This window comes from Pezoporus occidentalis, unplaced genomic scaffold, assembly GCF_034315485.1.
Source record: "Pezoporus occidentalis ecotype Australia unplaced genomic scaffold, CSIRO_AGI_Poc_V1 ctg14, whole genome shotgun sequence".
NCBI lineage: Eukaryota > Metazoa > Chordata > Aves > Psittaciformes > Psittacidae > Pezoporus > Pezoporus occidentalis.
Genome location: NW_026913209.1, coordinates 5,601,523 through 5,621,913, shown reverse-complemented (window position 1 = coordinate 5,621,913; position 20,391 = coordinate 5,601,523). Strand labels below are relative to the sequence as shown.

The following is a 20,391-nucleotide window of genomic DNA, read 5'->3' as shown; positions in this document are numbered from 1 at the left end:
GAACTAATGTAGGATACTTTTTTTTTTTCTAAAATAGAAGATTTTACCTATATCTATATATCTTTTTTCCTGAAATATAATAATTGTGATGTACACAAGCACAAGTCTGTAAGTAATCATGCAAATTGTTCACATGTGCAAATTGCTCCTAAGTACAAGATTTATTTAGAGGAAAAAAGCTGCTGTGTGTCATTACAGAATGTTTATAAGAGCAAAATATGGATTTGAAAATGCTAGAGGAATATTACTGTAAATTAGATACACTGAAGCGTGGCATTTTTCTTCTTTTCACTACATTATTCTCAGAGTATTTTGGGCAATCCTGAGACGAGTAACAGAACTGCAGAGGCTGTGTTCCTGCAGTGTGGACAGGGGGGACAGAAAAAGGAAACAGAATTTCTCATCTTTATTGTGCACAGTTGAACAAAATTTTGCAAGAAGCAGTAAACAATATAGCAATGCACATTATTCTGTGCTATTCAGAGAGACAACCCAGCAAGATTTTCAGATCAGGAAGCGTGTCATTTTCTCTATTTCATTTCAGACCTAGAATAAATAAAACCTATGGCTGAGCGCAAACTGTTATGCCTTCACAATGCAAATACACTTTTTGTTCTATTATAGTGCTTGGCACATTGGTTTTCAGTTTGCAGTACTACAAATACCTTCTCATCCTAAAAATTCACCCACATGCTGGAGCACTGAGAAGAGACTGAAAGAGCTGCTGAAGGATCACCTCACCCAGTGTCTTTTATCAGAGGGTGCTCAGTGGAGTATGCCAGAGGATTTTAGGACTGTCACAGGAACCCACTATAGAATTACCTAGATTAACTCCAAAATCACTTTCCTCTGAAAGCAGCAATAGCTACTTTAGAGGCCCTGCTGCAGGTAAACTGGCAATTATTATTTAAAATCTTATTTTATGCTTATGTTAGCAAATGTTCAATTTCATCTTCTACCTCATCACTCAGAATCACAAGATTGTTCTGCTACCTTTAACTTTCCATTTTTGTTAATTCTGAGAACACAAGTACAAACATTGCTATTATTTACCCCTCCTGAGTTCTCTAACTCCTCCATGAAAAAATATATTGTCCAATGAAACAGTGAACTAATGATCACACTAAAAAGTGAAATATTTTGGACTTGCAATCTCTGCACTATCTTAGGCAAGGGTACCACCAGAGTGAGGGATTTTGATATATATTCTCAAGGGACTTACTTTTTAGCCCTAGAGGCTTAAGACATTAGGTCTAAAGGGAATCTAGATTAGCTACTGCATTTTTAACTTCAATTCATAGCATGGCACCAGTTTCCACCAGAACAAATAGTTTGTTATCTCTATTGTCTCAATAGGCTCACTTAAAACCAGATATCCTAGTCCTCAAGTGTTTTTTAGACTGAGTTTTGCACAGAAATGCACACACAGCAGGCTCCATTCCTGGTTTTAATGGAAACTTGGTTACACTGCTCTTTGTTATTTTCCCCAACTTTTATCCTGTTCTTTTACCAAAGTCTATTTATCATCTGTAATCACATTTTTCTTACACATCTGCTTTCCCCCTGTTCATGGATTTTAAATGCTTTTCATTTTTAAATAAAAGCTGAGACAGAAGCCTGGTTTCATTCTGTTTTGGGCAAAACCTGCATTTTCTGCACATATTCCCACTACTAACTAGAGAGCCTAACTCCCTTTATTTCCTGGACACTATCTGCACAGTCATACACTGAAACACTGCTTCTCTCCTTCTCTTCTCCTCCTCTTCATGGGTTTAGAAAGCTACCACATGAAGGCCATGGTCCTTCAGCCTCAGAGGCCAAAGAGCAACCCAGTGCTAAAGTAAGATCTTTATTCCAATGGAAAGTGTATGGAAGGAAGGAGAAAAAAGGAGTCATAATCTTGTTTCTGTTCAGCGCTGATGCATGAAAGAACCATACAAAAAAAAAAAAAAAAACCAACAGGAAATTGTCAGTGAAAGACCTACAAAGTGTGTCCAAAATAAGCAAGTGGGGAAAATCCATAGAAAATCTTTCCATTATATTCACAGTCAAGGGTCTAATTTAAAGATCAGTTTTCTGGTCCTGTACTACAGTGCATACAACTCACAGGTCCAACCATTTATGGGCCTGCACTGAGGCTTCCTAACATGATCCTCCCTGTTACCCTAGGCAGCCTACAAGCAGAATGAAGTCCCTTTCCTCTTTCCTGAACCATGTTCTGGTTTCTAAATGAACGCCACAGTCCAGGAAGAAATAAATACGTCAGCTGCACATACCTACCATGGTTTATCTTCTCCCCTTCTTATTACCACCTCTGCCATGAAAATACAAAGGCAATCCTGCCTGTGAACATCTCCTGACACAGTAGGCTTTGGGAGGTCTTTTAAACACATGGAAAACAGAACTTTTGTGCCCATTTAAGCAGGTGCCACTGCTCAACATGAAGGCAAATGATAATTCATCATTTGCTTGTACATGTATTAATTATCCAGCCACCAGAGAACTGTCCTCCTGTACAACCATCCTTCACATGGGTCCTGCTTAGGAATTTCTTACGCAAACATAGCTACAGTCTTCTGCAATTCTCCCATTCCAGGGATAATCCTGTATTTTTGACAAATATACGGGAAACATTAATTTGAGGAGTTGAGGTCATTTTATTTTAACACCTAATACAATTCAAATTTAAAGGATTACTTGCACAAAAAAATAAACACATTTGGTATAAAAATTTATCATCACTTTAACACCTTTTTTCCTCTTACGGCCTGCTCCTTCTCTGGAGCAGAAACATATAAAGACTAATGGCACAAGTTTGTTTTATTCTACAGCATTTTTTTTGTTTTTACATACTCAAGTACCCTAGAGGACAACAGCCCGCTGTATACAAGAACCATTTTCTTCAGCCTGCTGAATTATGTTTCATAAAGAGCCAAACCTATAAAGGCATTTTAAAAATCATTGTCTCTTTTTTTCCAGAAGCACTGACTTTTTGCACCATTTATATACAGAAGTGTAACATAACAGCTCTTGAGTACAGTACATGCAGCAGAATATATCTGTTGTATATAAAACATACATTTAAAATCTTGACTTACCGGAATTTTTGGAAGATTGAATAATCGTAGAATGCCCACTGCTTAGAGAAAATGGTTTGATAGTACAAATGTCTGCATATGCTGGCCAATGGAACAATCCAAGGCTCACTGGAATAGTATCTGTAGCACATCAATGTGCATAAATAATTTACTTACAATATTAAAACAACTAGCAAAATCAATAGTTCAAGATGTTACAACTGCTATGTTAACCCTTAAGTGGTTGCAAGGAAGTGTGGTGAGGGTTCCTCCCCCTCCCAAGTCCTCTAGAAAACCTTTCATATGTCATTTGTTTTCAAGATGAAGAAATTTATTTATGTCTACTGCCTCTTCTCTTCATTGCAGCTGTACACTGTGGACAGTACCATTTCCCTTTCGGTGCTTCTGTAAGTCCAACACATCCGTAGTGGAACCACTCAATAGGGCACTATAAAAACAGAGTTAAAGAAAAGGTTTGGGATTTGGCTTTTTTTTCTTTCCCCCCCTTCAAAACATGTGTTATAAATACAATTCTATTAAAATGAAGTGTGAGTAAAAAGCACAGATTCTGCTTTTCACATAAAGTTACAGCTCAGAAGGAGAAGAGAGGAGGATATCGGTCCCTATCGTACACTCAATAGACTAAGGGTAGTGATAAAATTTCTAGAAGTCATACATAAGACTCACAGAGCACAAGAATATTATGCTTTGAAATACTTAGTTTGACAACACTAAGTGACACAAAAGCTTTGTTTAAATGTGGTAACCCAGTAAATACATGAGTACATTCAACTGTTCTTTTAAAACTTTTTTTATTTTAAGAGGACAACTGACATTAGTGGTGACACAGCTAAAAGTTCCCAGAAATAATGGGCATTTTAAAGATGTCAGAGCTTCCCAGCAAAGGGTGAAGCCTTCTAAAAGAAACTGAACTGTGGTGACAGATGACACGTTTCCTGAAGAATGGTTCAACTCATACGCATGTTACTCTAAAAAACTGTACTCTAAAACCAACTCAAAAGTAAATCCTGCAACCAACAGTTACATGCACAAGCCTTTCATGAGCCTTTTGAGCTTTGTTACTTACATCTTGGTTATCACAGCCTACCATTTCACCATAGGACACCTAGTAAATAAGAAAAAAAATCCTATTACTAATTAAAAGCAATCAACATTTTCAAAGGGGTAAAGTTTAAGCTTCTTCGAGTTTTTCATTAACAGCAGTAAAACTATTCCGATTTTTCTTGTTACAAAACCCAAAGAACACCATGTTCACAGCAAACTGATTTTAATAACTTTTTAATGCACACCCCCCCCCCCCCCCCAACTTCTGCATATTTCAGGTTGGATAAAAAAGATCAGCATTTAACACCTAAACAAAGCACATTCTCGCCTAAACAACAGTGCTCAGTACATTATCAGCCCAGTTTTCAAGATTATGTCTGGTATTTCCCTTGCATACATGACAATTTCAAGCACCTTATTTGAAACTAGGCTAGAATTAGATGATCTTTGAGATCCCTTCCAACCCAAACAATTCTAGGATTCTATGAAACAAACACTTTCAAGTAAATTTCTATAAATTCTAAAAAAAGACAACACTCTTAAAAGTGTTCATAATAAGAACAAGCATTTTAAAATAAAAGTTTCTCATGTTGTCATTCAGTCTCTCAAGTTTCTGGATAGCTTTTATAAAAACTAGTTGGCTGGGGTTTTTGTGAGGTTTGTTTGGTAATTTTTTAAGGAGAATAGGTGAGACCAGGCAAACTCCTTACTAACTTAAATTCTTAACTTAATTCACTGTAAACCTGTTCAATTTTTAATTTGATAACTCCTGATGTCTTTATTAGAAAATACAAAACTTTCCAGTATGTCATATCACTGTAAACCTTTCTTGGTTTTAGCTTCAACAGTTAAATTATTTGTATCACCAGTAAGTACATAAAAACAGACCAGAATTTCAAGACTGCAAATAGAATGGTTCTAAATCAGCAATCAGAGAAGGAAGTTCAACTACAGCAGAATATTTCAGGCTGGGGGCCATCCTTACCTGATTACATATGCAATAACGTGGCTCATTTGGATCATAGGTCCAGTCAACCTGGCTATTAGAATCAGACTCTGGTATTACTGCTGTTTGCTGTGATAGCTCTTGTGCCAGTGCAGATGAAGAAGAACATGATGATAGAGAGGAAGAAGAGGAAGACGATGATGACTGCTGACTTGAAGATTTGTTGTTGTTTCTAGGAAAAAGGGGGGAAAAAAAAAAAGTATAAATAATTTAAATTTATCTCCTGCCAAATGGAAGAATCATTAACAAGTACTTTGTTGACTCTGAAATACTGCAGTATGTCAATGCCAAAGCATCACTCATTAACTTCATTCATTCAACAACTGCAAGAACTGAAACGGACACGCTGAATGCTCTTTGGAAACAACTCATCCCTGCTTACAAGTGCAAGACACACCGCTCTAATCAATGGAATATAACAGCTTTAAACGGTCCAATGGCTTTAATGAATGGTTTTCATCACAAGGATGGGCAGATGTACAACTCAAGTACAAACTCAAATACACCTCGTGACTGTTGTCACAATGTGTTATGACACTATGGTGTTTTAAACTGGTTTTAGACTTCATTTTCCCTGTCACAGATGTCAGCCATCAGAAACTGTAATTATTTGTGAAGTGGCAGGAAGCAGACCTTCAGGTTATTTCAAAACCATCTACGAGGCATTGCATGGCAATTCCCAACATTTGCCGTTAGGTCAAATCTCTCCAGAACACAGAAAAATGATGGAAGACACTAGACTATATCACAATTGAAAAATAAGTATCTTGATTGGCTTTAAAACCTTGGAGTCAGTTTGCTTAAAGAAAAGGAAGTGAGAGGACAAAACAAGAAAGACGTGAACAAAAAAAGGCCAGCAGACAATAACTACCTTCTGCCAGCTGCCCCCCCCCCCCCATTTAATATGAAGTATTTCCAACGCAGTCCATGACCTTTAAAAGACATTTTAGCCGTCTTAAAAACTAATTGCAGTCAACAACTGAGAACACTTACTTGCTTTTTCTGCCACTTCGCGAATCTGTGGTTGATGAACTTAATGTCTGTGTTAATGTAGATGCCAGAGCTGATGATGAATACCCAGAGGAATCTCTGGATAACGAAAATTCTCTTCCAAGCTGAAAATCATTGTTCTTAAATGCTTCATAGCTGGCCTTTAGGCTGGATGTTCGTCTTCCTTCCTTCATCTAAAAGGAATACTGATACTGTATCAGATTACACCGTGGAGCTCTTACAGAAGACATACCATGTTGCTAACTGCTAATTATTTGTACAGGTTCATTAGTTACCCTGTTAACAAAACGATGTATAGTAAGTGGTAAAAAAGGGTAAGAATATCCCACAGGAAAAGCTAGAGAACAAGCTCTCCCCACTATGCAAATTTTACAGGATGAAGCTGTAGCATATAAATGAAAATGATAATATGAGTACCGAACCACTGCAGCTGAAAGTGATCATGGGAATTCAGATTAAAAAAACCCAACAACAAAGCACCCGAACAAAAAAAAACCCAAACACATTAGTCTTTCTTCTTAAACCAGTAGCAAATGGCAGAAGAACAATAAGGCATTGACATTACCTGTGCCGTGGCTTGCACTGCCTGAGCTGCTGCCATGGTAATTGCACCGGCCCCAGATCCTGAAGATAATGAGCCCAGGTTATATGATGCCAATGGTTGAGAAGAGTTTGTATTGTATGCATTGTTTGAAGAGGATGATGAATTACTGTTTCGACACCCTTGATGAACAGAACACATTTATGAAATTTAAAATGAAACTAAATTCCTTTGCATTTTAAGAAGAGTTATATACGACAACCAGTGAAAGAGCAGGAACTCCGTTTATGCACCAAAGCAGTCTGATCATTTGGGAAAAAAGTTTTAAGAAGCCATTTGACACAGCCAGTATTGGCTGAAGAAAAGAAGTTTATTCCCCCTTATCCTCATGCGCAGGGAGTCCTTTTAGAAAGGCAGTCCTCACTATCATACTCAGCTATCAAAGAACAGAGGCCTATGTCTCTATAATCCCAATTTACACTGAAATAATGCTGACTACTGTAACCATCAGGAAGAGAGAAGAATTTGATGGGACCCCTACACTGTTTCTGAAGTAAAACTTTTAACAATTTCAATTCTAAAAAATACAAACCACAGTTTTAATGCAACACAGATTTCCATGGCCATCTATAGACTGAGAGCTGCTCAAACATAATTACATTTTATTTGCTACCTCATGTGAAGTTCCTTCAAAATAAAAGTAACATGGGCGTGAGGGAGACTACCTAAAAGTGATGAACAGCACTAAACTCCAAAACAAAAGGTCGTTTACTTACTATAACCTCTCATAATCTCTTATTTTCAGAAAAAAAAAAAAAAAATCAACTATGAAGCATCCCAAGTTTGAAAATGGGCAGAAAGCTGTGTTTGGTTTTGGGTTTTCTCATTCACTACTCAAAGAATTCTCACCTCTTCTGAAATAGACAACGCAGAAACTTATTTTATTGTAGCCAATGCCACATCAGACCAACCCTTAAAAAAAAAAAACCCAAAAGTGTGAATCCCCCACTTTGGAAATTGTTGCATATGTTTCTCTCTCCCAAAATAATAATGCATTAATCTCGTATTTCTACCACTAGCTGAATGAAACTGCACTGTATCTCCTTCCAAGCAGTGTAAATAAAAAGAAACAACCAACATGCAGCTGTTAAATGACAACAAAGCTGATGCACTTCATGGACAACACAGATGAGCAACAATAGCTGCTATTTCACATGTTATAAATGACTGAAAATCCCAGAAGAAAGAGTATGAGCCTCTGATTTCAAGAGACAGTAACTCACAAATACGACTGGATTTCTCCTGATTAAAAACCAAGACAATGAAGATTACCTGGTGTATTTTCTTTAGAAGCATCTGAAGTCAGGGTAGATAGAAGAGCTTCAGATTTAAACTTCTTTTCAGGAACATGATCTGTTGTACTATGGTGAGAAGATGGATTGTGTTTCCTTTCTAAATGAAAGAAATTAAGGGAACTTAAATGTAAAACCTTTTCAGCTTGAAAGTCAAACTGTAACTACGTGTTTGTTAGTCTCAAAATACTTACTCTCTACTGGAGTGTGAGAATGAGCATGATGGTTATTCACAGGCTGTGATGGTGTATCCAGCTCCAAAGACCCTAAGAGGGAAGTAAAAAGGAGAGAAAAATTTCAGTCATCATTGGCGTAGTTTTGACTTTTAGATACTAAATGAATCTTGACAATATTAACTAAATCACTATGAAGTTATATTTATTTTAATCAGAAGGAGCACAGCTGGAGTTGAAACCCTTCCTGGAAGTAGAACCAGGAGCCAGTGAGATGAACAGTTATAAAACAAAAATTGGTGCATGCTGCTGTCCAACTATTGACGCAAAGAGAATAAACAACACCACTACCCTCAACATGCCATGTATGAGCATAAGTTGCACACGTGGCAGTGATGGTTGGAAAATGCAACACCAAAAGTACTGACAATCTACACCAATATGAATTGAGAAGACGACTACAACAAGTAAACTATATCAATCTGGCACCTTGTCCCACTGAGCCAAAACACATAAGCACTAGCAATGTCTGAAAAGATGACCTAACATTCAACAGGGAGGGCTTTAGATCATCATCCAAGTTTCCATAACATTCAAAAATACAGAGCAACAATCACAAGTTAAAAAAAAAAAAAAAAAAGAAAAAAGGCAGGAGGGCACAAATATAAGTCTTCATCTAAAAATAAATTTTCTTGCAATATGAGGAGAGATTTTGACCATAAATTGCATATAACAATATATAACAGTCTGCATATGAATCTTTGGCAGTAAGATTTTGAATAGCTGCAATACCTAGCAACGTACATTTACACAGAAGTCAATTCAAGAAACTCACATTCATTTTTCAAAATCTGTAGCTTCAACATTTCTTTACCTTTTTTCCAGTGACTTCAAAAAGCACATGACTGTACTACAAAAGCTTAAAGAAAATTATTCTCAAAGAGGTTCAAAGCACGAGGGGCTATTTTGGTTGAGCTAACATCAATCATGCTATGAACTAGTCCAAAGGCTGCCCTCTGGCGGAACCTCCATAATATGTATTTAGTATGAAAGCTAAAAATGCTTCTACTTTTCCCTTTAATAAAAAAATCCCAACAAACTACCTTAAAGAGGAAAGTCTGGTACGTTTCTATTTTGAGTTCTTGAACTCTACCTATCTGCTCACCAAACACATAGCTAAACTGAAGATAGTATGACATCTTACAAATTCAGCTGGGATTCCAACTAAAATAAACTAGTCCTTTTCTGTAGTTTCCAGCTCACTAAAAGCACTTACTTTGCAGTTTTATTTTTGTGCCTGTTATTTGTAGTATGAATTAAAAATAAAATATACAAAAATTCCCATCTTTTATATCAAGGCAACACAAAAAAATAAAGAAAGAATAATTATTCCTAATCTCCGCAAGGGACTGAGGTTACTTTTCAGTGTCCTTGGGTGTGAGAGCAGTCACTGCCTCTCAGCTCCATAATCATAGTAGTTACACCAACTTTGAAATTTATCATGATCACATTTGAAATTCATGTCTAAATGCTGATATGTACAGAAAGGATGGTTTCTTCTGCACTCAAGTCACTCAGGTCATCACCAAGCATGTAGAAAAGAATGTCACCAGTAGTAGTCAGCATGGATTCACCAAGCGCAAGATAAATCTTGCTTGGCCAATCTAACAGCCTTTTATGATGATACAGCAAGATGGGTTGATGAGGGGAGCAGTGGATGTTACCTACCTTGACTTCAGCACAGCTTTCGACACTACCGTTAACATCCTCGTATGTAAGCTTGGGAAGTGTGGTTAGATGAATGGACAGTGAGGTGGATTTAGAACTGCCTGAATGGCAGAGTTCAGAAGGTTGTGACCAGCGGAGAAGAATCAAGTTGGAGGCCTGCAGTCAGTGGTGTTCACAGGGATCAGCACTGGGTCCAGTCTTACTCAACTTGTTCATCAATGACATGGATAAAGGGCTAAAGCACACCCTCAGGAAATTTGCTGATGATAACAAAGCTGGGGGGGGGGGGAGTGGCTGATACATCTGAAGGCTGTGCTGCCATTCAGCAGGACCCCTGATAAGCTGGAGAATTGGGCAGAGAGAAACTTAATGAGGTTCAACAAGAGTAGGGTACTGCATCTAGGGAGGAAGAACCCCAAGTACCAGTACAGACTGGGGGCTGACCTACTAGAGATCAGTTCAGCTGAGAAGGACCTGGGAGAACTGACAGATAATGCTGACCATGTGTCAGCAGTATACACCTGTGGCCAGGAGGACCAATAGTAATCTGGGGTGCATCAGGAGTGTGGCCAACAGGTCAAGGGAGGTAATCCTCCCTCCTCAGCCCTGGTGAGGCCACATCTGGAGTACTGTATCCAGTTCTGGGCTCCTCAGTATGAGAAACACAAAACTGGAATGTGTCCAGTGGAGGGCCACAAGGATGATCAGGGGTCTGGAGCATCTCTCTTAAGAGGAGAGATTGTGGGACCTGGGCCTCTTTAGTCTATAAGAGAAGACTGAAAAGGGATCTCATTGATGCAGGTAAATATCTCAAAGGCGGATGCCAGAAGGATGGTGCCAGACTCTTTTCAGTGGTGCCCAGTGACAGGCCATAAACTAAAACACAAGAAGTTTCACCTCAACATGAGGAAGAAATTTACGACACGGGTGGTAGAGTACTGAACAGGCTGCCCACGGAGGTTGTAGAGTCTCCCTCTCTGGACACATTCAAAACCCACCTGAACAAGTTCCTGTGTAACCTGCTGTAGGTGGCCCTGTCTTGGCAGGGGTGTTGGACTACATGATCTCCAAAGGTTCCTTCCAACCCTGAGATTCCGTGATACACCAAATTGGCCCAAAAGCTGACATTACATTTTTGTTCACAGCCTAAATACCAGCATTGCTCTATTTGTTAAGCATGTGGGTTTCTTACCAAAAATGTTTTTCCCTTGCTACCCCATTACAAAACAATTTACTCTCTCCCCTTTAAAAAAAACAACAGAGTAACTAACTTCACATTCCACCCATGTAACTAAAATAGCTACCCTCCTCAATTTGGTGGTAGTCAGTTGAAGAAAGAAATAGTACACTTGCAAATAGGTAGATGGCAAGCTTAGGCTGAAGTACTTAGCTGAATACCTAGTCATTAAAAACAAGTTTAAAGAATTCTGCACCCTACTCTAGTAACTCACAAGTACAACAGTTGTGTGAAAAGTATACTCGAATTACTCAGGTGTATTTTGACTTCACTGGTAAAAACTGAGGTTGAAACTGAGATCTGAGAATCACTGACTGATGAAAAGTATGTGGGTTAAACACAATAGCAAAACACATGGAAATACCTGAAGCCACTAACAAATGTATGCTTTTTTTAATTTTACAGACTGATGGAAAAGCTGTCAAGATCCTAAATAAAATCATGCATACTTACGTCTCTCTAATATTTCTGTAATTCCAGCATTATCTGCTTCCAGCTCCATTTTAAATTTAGCAAGCTCCTGGTCCAATTTTCTCAAATGACGGTCTACCTGTTTTTGAGACAAAACAGTAAATAGCATCCAGTTCTGAAACATGAATATCCATATCCTTCATCTCAGATTTGCTAAATATTTCCCTGCCACACAGCACTAAGCACTTACAAAAATGCAGAAGCATAACTTCTCAGTCACCTACAGTTTGCTAACTCAGCAGAGATGCTCAAGTTAACACGAACATACTGCTGTTGCTCCTAAACTGTGCAGTCAGTCACGGGATACAGTAAGGCTGGATATTGGCTCAGCAGCTAGAAGCCCTCCTCTTACTATAGGCAATGTTCCAAGACACAGATTGAAGTGTTTCTTGACAAAAAGATTAAAGGACTTGGGGGTGTTGTGGATATGCATATAGAAAGGGGAAGAGAAAGAACAGTTCACAACATGTGCTTGAGCAGACATTGGGCTGCACTGGGGAAACTGCAAAATTACTGAGTTACAATTTGTACACTATTAGACACATCAGTAAACATAAGTACTGAGTAAAAGAGTCTCTAAACTGAAAGTGTAAAGGCTCCTGTGCATTTGAGTAAACTATGACATGTTCTTGGGTACTGAAAATTAACAAAAAATATCTGAACTTAATATGGAAAGAAACACTGTGTTCCAAATGCTTCCTTCATCTGTAGTCATACTGCAGAATGTACCTGTCTCTAACCTATTAAAAATTGAACATGTTTTGCAGTTAACAGCTAACCAAAAGACAGGGGATAAGTTCCAACTTTTGGAATAAACTTTTGGTTATTTGAAGTAAAACTACAGCAGACAAGAAATATTAGTTTAATGTCTACTATATTTTAGTGCGGTTCTGACTTGCAGGTTCTGTCTTCTGAGGAAATGTAAAATAAATTTACTTAAAATTCAAAATCCACACGCTATAAGGAAGAGTAACTTGCTCATGGCCTCTGTTCAGAAAAGAAATAAACCAAACAAAATCAACGTACTTTCTAAAATTATTTCTGTATGTTTTATATTTAAGTGACATTTACTACCCAAAGCAATAAAATACTTAAAAAGTCAATAAATATTTAATTTTTCTTTCACCAGCAAAAAAACCTGTAATGCAGCTGATCTAACAATACAGGTAGCAGAATTGTAGTCCTTATCAAAATGTTTATAACTTCTTGGGGACAAGCAGACAATTCACCACTTCTGTCCACTTACCAAATCATATATTTGATTAGCCAGTTGCACTTTCTCATCTGCATCTTCCAAAGCTTTATAATAATCCTGTTTTAAAGAGAGGGTTTTTTTTTTAAATTATTAACATAACTGAATTAATTTCAGTCATTTTAAGGTATTGTCATCCAGCACAATATGTAACTTAAAAGGAGAAATTCACACCAGTTTTCAGAAAGACTGTGAAACTCTACTGTGAACAATGATCAGCTAAGTTTTAGATGACAGATATAATACACATCAGCGTATTGTTTGTGCCTTTGGAAACACCAAACTACAAGATGTGGACACTTCCTCCCACAGTGGCATTTAGATTCCTGTAAGAAATGCTACAAGAAAAGAAACAGTCTTAGATCTGTTCTATATTACATAGCATAAGCTTATGGACTCAACATGAGATGATGTCTTTGCAGGGAGCACTGCAGATACCACTGCCCTTCACAATGATGCTCAACAGTACCAGTAGGGAAGGCCTTTCCAGCACCATAGTTAAATAATGATTTATATATAGTTTAAATTATTTTTAAATATATTTACATAACATATAAGCATATTACAAAATAATTTGACTAAAGCAATCCAATTTTAAAGTCTGCTCTAACTAATGAAAATCCAAGACAAAACTTCTTAGGTATGTTTGCACTATTTTACTCCAGATTTAAACAGGTTTAAGTACCTTCTTATTCTCAATTTCCACTGAGGATGATTTTGCTTAAGAAAAAACTACCTGAAATTTTGGTTCAAATATAATCAAAAGCAAATTCATAATTTACTCTATGGACATCAGAGCCGCCACCTTTTTTTTTTCTTTAACATAGTAATTTATTTGTAGTAATTAAGAAAAAAACACCCCTTGGCCAAATAAGGGGCTGAAGTGGCAAGTGAAGAGACTACAAAGGATTTTCTCCTGACAAAATTATAGACTAACAATACCCAATACCACCCCCAACGCCCAACTGTTAAAGGACAAAACAAAACACATTCATCTTTTTATTCCCCCCCCCCCCCAGCTATATGTAATGCATGTATAACACATACAAGGACACAGGCTGAACCACAAGAAATGCTGAAGCTAAGCTTGAAAAACATCATTTAAAAGAAAGCCAATTAACTTACATAACTTCATGTCACACAGGCAGAAACAAAAAGTCTGGGCTGAAAATTTAGTACCTGGTTTCCTCACCATTTCAGGATCACAATTTTAAAAATACTAGCAAATGCAAAAACTAATTTAGAGAAATGCTTGATGAAAGAAACTTTCCAGTCATTTTTCTCCTCCTAGGCAGTTCTATTCATCTCTTTGAAAGCCCACAGGAAGACACAATTCTGAATGCTTAAGTGTCCATCAATCATAAGCTATGTTTCCTAAGGTTATCTTAGTTTGCAAAAGAAAAATGTGATCCACTCCTGTGATATCCTTACTTTTTTGATTGATGTCATTTGTTCTTCTCGCCATTCAGGTTTGTTTTTCTTTGCGTTCATAAAAAATTCATTTACCCTCTGCTCAAGTTGATCCATTGCATCTGTAGCACAGGAAAAGATTAAGATAAATGTTATCTTCTCATGTACATAAACGTTATGAAATAAGGCGGAATTTTTTTCTTAAACAAAGTTGACAGGACTGAGGTGCAAGAGAAGGGAAAAAAACCAAAACAAAACCAAAAAACCAAAACAACCAAGTGACAGGGGACAGAGGAGGGAAATACTTACCTTAATTTCCAAGAAGCAGAATTGCATTCTGGTAGGATTCTCATCAAGGTTCTTGTGCTCTCCAGCATGGGACAGGCAGGACTCCAAGTTCTAAAGGTTTTTTGTCCCTAAGAGCAGTGGTAGTGACTTAAAGCATGACCCAAACTCCTCACCCAGGGCTCTAGACTGCTGACTTTGGAACATTCTAGCCAGTTACAAACTGAGCAGGAAACAAAATGTTCTCCTAAGAGAAACAGTCAAATACAAAACCAAATCATTGAAAAAATTAGTGCCTCAAAAAGGTAGAGCAACTTAAAGAGTCAAGTCACCACCTTTATGTCAAGGCCCTCTCCACTGTATGCTAGGAAGGGTGAGGGCAAATTGAAAGCACTCACAAAGTTATTCCCCCCACCCCCCCAAGGTAGCACTAAATGATTAAACACTCTTTGGACAGGATTCTCACTTACATGAAGTTGAGAAATACCATAAAGGGAAAAAATAAAGCCATAAATTCTCTAACATTATCATAAGAACGGAAAATGTCAAATACAAGTTATTTGTTTACTGAGACACGAACAGGGATTCCCTTCCTTTTCCCTCCACCCTACTTTAAAACAAAAATCCTAAACAAAATCAATAAAAACAACCAACCCAAAAGGCAAAAGCACTGAGTTTACTATTTCAACAGCTGGACAATTGTGCATGCAACAGCTTGCACATCTCCAAGAACATGCAGCTGCCTCAGTCAAACTAGCTTTGATGGCCATGCTAGTCTCAGGATAGACAACAGCACTGAATTCTTCACAGCACTTTCAGAAATACTGTCAACATAGCAGTTTCAAATTAAACGTGACAATGCATCAACTACCTACAGACTTTAGGCTCTGGGTATAAAACACTAATACACTTCGCAGAATCCACTGGTAAAACTGGATCTCATGATCGCTGTCATCTAAGTTAAGTTTCTTCAAGAAACTCAGAAATACCCAACTATGATTAATACTTCAAATCCAATGCAGCACAAAGGTTTTCTTACTTTGTGAAAATTTACAACTAGAACTGTTCACATAAATAAGAAGAAGATCATTCATACTCAGCTATCAAAAGCATACAACGATTTTCCCTATGCTGAGAATGGAATATCCAGGATCAAAACCAACAGGAACCTAGCAACTGACTGGACTAAGCAGTTTTAACACAGGCTCACATCAGCTTTATGCAGACCCTGACAAAGAAAGTAGTCAAACAGTTTTGGTGTACAACAGGTTAAAGATGGGTGAACCTGTACAAGAAGCATTTTCTACTTGCACTGTTATTCACAGAGAAGATTAAGAAGTCTGAACATTTGGAGGCTTCCAAAACTTTGCTCTTTACCAAATGACATAAAGCCAACATGCAAAATGTTCTATCTCCTATTCCCAGGGTGCAAACAGGTACGTGCTAATTTACGTTAATGGTTCCACAGACATGAAAACAAAAAAATAAATCTTCCTTCTTTACTTTTCATTGAGGACAGGTTACCAGACTGTGAAACTGCACACGGGAAAACTTCCACAGAAACTTGGTTTCTCCTGAAGGAACAGAGATGGCACAGGGAGACGCAGTCAGATCTACTGAATTACATGAAAAGTTCTCTCTGATATGCTGAAGTTCCTTCACCTTTTCTCCCCACCACCACCTTTTTAATAAAACTGTGATACTACATTCTGAGATCCTTATTTCTTAGACCAAGATTTCCCTAAAGAGCTGACAGAATTATGAGAGGCCTTTCTCCAGAGCTTGACATTTTACCATGGAGGCCTGATAATCCATTATTTGAACTGAAGCAGAGAAACAAATTTTACCCTCCATGAGGAGCTCAGTTAAAGCTCAAGAGTCAAGTCACAACTTGGATGGTCATCACTTTTCCCACAGCAGCCTTATCAGGACATACAGTAGGTACAGCTGGTTTAATATTTCTTTCAACAAGCATCAGCACCTGTCCCATTAGAAGAACATGTGGTCCAAACAGTACAGAATATAAAGTCAACATCGACTATAAAACACAGCAGCACAGTTATCTCTGAATTGCAACTCATGTAGGTTTCTGGGACAGCTTCACTCATTGAAGCACTGTTTGCAAGTACTTCAGAGACACTGAATCTTCACAGCAAATTACTATGCCACAGCATGATTAACAGCCTCCAGCTTTGCATGCAGCATCCAGCAGGCAGTTTGAGAATTCTTCTTTGGGCCTAGGGTTGGCCTTAGTATACAACAACACTCAGTGTCATCTGCTACTTCCAGAAATACAATATGACATGTTATTTGCCACTTCCACTTAAAGCAGAGGAAAAGATGCTACAGCAACCTTGGTAGTGCTAGCCGACTGAAAGTTCAAATAAACTCCTAGCTTCTTCGCCACCCTCCTGAATAGAGGTAAAATTTGTCAATGTACTCAGAAGTACTCAAGTCAATGAGATGCTCACTCCCTCTCCTGGTGCTCCCTAGTGATAGTTACTTCAGAGGCATCCATTTCCCATAACCATGCTCTGTTCCCACAGCTTCAGGCACTGAACCGAAGGCAGCACTTAGCCCATAGTATATGAAAAATTCCTACAGCCATTCAACATGTGTCAGTAAAGTCTGTTAAACAGACCTGCTGGGTCTGATAAAGTAAACGTCCAAGGGAAAGCCTGAGACCACACTTTAAAGTATTATATGTTAAATTATTGTTTTCAAGAACTATGCTCCCACAGTGCACATTCTGTATTCCTGCTTGGCATCCACTTGTTATTTCAACCTTTGCTCTTTCTCTGTTCTTTACAATAGTCTGACCCTTCTGTACAGATGACTCCTCTGATCTTTAGTGCAGCAAGTTTCATTAACAAACACTTTTACATCACATAAATGAACACATTAATTGTGTGTTAAATGACAGCAACACCTAACTAGGTGTTACAGGACACCCGAGTCCCAGGTAAGACTGCATTAGAAAAGATGAAAAATCAAAGCACCCTGAAAACAGCATGAAGTAGTGTACTGCATTACAGTGGAAATACACAGTGATCTACAAGGACACCTAGAGCAGATTGTATTTGGCTATGTGTCAGCAAGGACACGAGAACCTAAGCAAGAAGCACCTCCACATTAGGAAGTATTGTGAGGGGAGCTGGCTGGAAAAGTTTCAGGGACAGCACGCCGCTACCTGCTGCAGGAGTGGGACATAACTCATGTTCCAAACCACCATCACTGCTCTTAGGGATCAAAAATCTAAAGAGTTTGGGACGTGCCGCCGAAAATGCCTTTGGGAGCCGCACAAGGCCAGGAGCGAATCTCCGGCAAGATCCTATCCTCGCCGACAACCGGCTGCAGCCGCGGGCGGGGGCCGGGGCGGGCCCGAGGCGAGCGGGCGGGTCGGCGGGGCGGGGGCTGAGGCTAGCTCCGCTTGCCAGCACGGCGCCAAACAGCGCGTCCCGCCCCTCGCTGCGTGCCGGCGGCTCCCCGCGCAGCGCGGGCCTCCGCAGCGCCGCCTCCCGCCGCCCGCATCGCCGGTCCGCAGGAGACGACGCCAGGCGCACCATGCCAACGAGACAGGCGGGGTCCCCTCCTCCCCGGCCTCCTGCACCGGACAGGCGCTGCCGGAAAGCCGGGGTGCAGGGTGGGGAAGTGGCGCCAACGCCCCGGGCCAGCGGCATTGAGCGGAGCGCCCCTGCAGCAGCGGCGCCTCCTCCTGCCTCCTTCCCCGCCTCTCTTTCCTGCCTCCCTCGCTGGCCCGTTGCTGCCCGCGCCCTGCGGCAGTCGCTCCGTGCCCGCGGCCTTCCCCCGCGGGCAGGGCGGGGAGAGGAGAGGAGAGGAGAGGAGGGGCGGTGTGTGCCGCGGCGGGGAGGGGGCGGTCCGAGGCGCAGGGGCGGGACTCACGTACTCTGCACCTGCAGGTCCATCTCGCGCATCTCGGTGAACCTGTCGCGCAGATCCATGGGAAGCTGCTCGATCACTGCGGGGACAGCGGGAGGGGAGGGGGGGAGGGGGGAGTCAGTCACTCGCCGCCGTGGGGGAGGGGGCGCCGCCTCATGGCCGCGGCTCCCGCCCCGGTCCCGCTCCACCGGCCGTGCCCGGCCGCCCGGCGCCCCCGTCCCGCACACACTCACTCTCCAGATAGTCCTCCAGATACAGCATGGCGGCAGCCGGGCCCGCGCCAAGGGGCTCCTCGCTAACGGGGGCTCGTCCCTTCCAATATGGCGCCGCCGCCAACAACACCAGCAGCTCGACTCAGCGAAAACAACATTGGCGGCTGACGGCGCTCGCTGCGGCCGCGCCGCGATTGGCTGTCCGCGCGGCTGACGCACACCGTGCCCGCGCTCTGCCGCGCGGCCTCACGGGAAATGTAGTCTCTCTGTGGGGAGGTGGCGGGAAACTACATGTGCCGCCATGCGCTGCGGCGGCCGCGCCCTCTCCGCCTGGTGGGAGGTCCGGGGAGCTCGGCCCCATCCAGACCCGCCTGTGCTGCGGGGCGTTGTCGTTTTGGTCCGTCTGCGGTGTGTGTTTTTTGTCTGGGAGTAGCCTCTCAGTCCCCGCTGACCCCGGCCAGGTTGGACAGGGGGGCTGCCGGAGCGGCCGGGCGACCGGCTGAGAGACCTGCTCCAGCGGAGCGCCGCCAGCCTGGCGCTGTGTGAAGGGAGAAACTTGCAGCGCGTGCACGAGGCTTCGTGCTTGGTTTCCGTCCGTTACGTTAAACGGTAGTTGCTGGTAATAGCGCGTCAAAAGCTGAAGGGATGGCAGAACTAATGAAATCGTCGTTATTTTCCTGCGAGGGTAGTGAGGCAGTGACACAGGTTGCCCAGAGAAGCTGTGGCTTGTCCCATTCCTGGCAGTGTTCATGCCAGGTTGGACGGAGCTTTGGCCAGTCTGGTTTGGTGGAAGATGGCCCTGTCCATGGCAGGGGTTTGGAACTAGATGAGTTTTAAGGTCCCTTCCAATCCAAACCTTTTTATGATTCTGTGATTTCTGTGTCTTCTCATGAGTGACCTGAGGTGAAACAAGCTCCTGTGTTCACAGTGCATCAGTAACACAGGTAGTGACAACACCACAGGCACGCAAGAGCACACACTTCTGTGGGCTTTAGCACTGCTGCTCAAAGTAGAAAAAATAATTAGCAGATAGTAGTAGCTGCAGTTTAATTACAACAGCTCTTGCTTATAGCCTTATTATAAGATCTTACTTGATTGAGATTGAGATTTAGATTTTTCATGCAGTTTCAGTCCCCCCAAGGGTTATTTCATCATTGTTTTATCACTGTAATTACTGCTCTAATCATGGATTGGTGCTTTTACTAATTTTTTCACTGGGGGAAGGAATTTTTTGGGGCTTACATGTTACCAGGTATAGGTACAGAAGAATAAGCATTGTGGTAGCAGAACAGGCTGGTTTTCTGCCATGCTATCTACTTTTCAGCTTCCCATATGTGTCCAAGCAAGGAAGAAGAGTGTATGCTGAAGCCAAGACTGAGTAAAAACCTGCATGGGATGGTTTTGAGTGCCAGGACCAATGGAAAACAGCATTCTTTACTCATGTTTTAAGCTCATATAGGGTGAGTAGTTAAGGATGACTAAATTTGGGGCAGTGAAGTGTAAATTTTGTGTGTACCCTTTATGAAGAACGATGTTAGCCATGTCTTGAACGTAAAGGGTATAGCTAAGTTTTGTTTTTTTTTTTAATTCCTATCTCATTACAGATCAAGGGAAAAAAAAAGTATATCAGTAACTATCAATGTCACAAAAAAAGTGCTGTGCCAAAGTGGT

General features: G+C 40.7%; 1 protein-coding gene across 5 annotated transcripts; it reads right to left on the bottom strand.

The window, feature by feature from the left end:
- Positions 1–2,637: 2,637 nt before the first annotated feature.
- On the bottom strand, positions 2,638–18,985 carry ING3 (inhibitor of growth family member 3). Of its 5 annotated transcripts, none has more exons than XM_062609646.1 (12): positions 18,742–18,985; positions 18,516–18,587; positions 14,345–14,445; positions 12,908–12,973; positions 11,644–11,740; positions 8,247–8,318; positions 8,033–8,152; positions 6,725–6,783; positions 6,142–6,332; positions 5,128–5,320; positions 4,165–4,203; positions 2,638–3,525 (listed from the first exon to the last, which is right to left on the bottom strand). In XM_062609646.1, exons 1-12 carry the CDS (start codon positions 18,767–18,769, stop codon positions 3,409–3,411), a joined length of 1,155 nt encoding a protein of 384 aa, XP_062465630.1. In that variant the 5' UTR covers positions 18,770–18,985; the 3' UTR covers positions 2,638–3,408. The 5 variants fall into 5 exon arrangements, with proteins under 5 accessions (XP_062465630.1, XP_062465628.1, XP_062465632.1 ...); XM_062609644.1 differs by having other exon boundaries at positions 6,725–6,882; positions 18,742–18,979; XM_062609648.1 differs by lacking the exon at positions 18,742–18,985 and adding an exon at positions 14,633–14,855 and having other exon boundaries at positions 6,725–6,882.
- Positions 18,986–20,391: the final 1,406 nt, after the last annotated feature.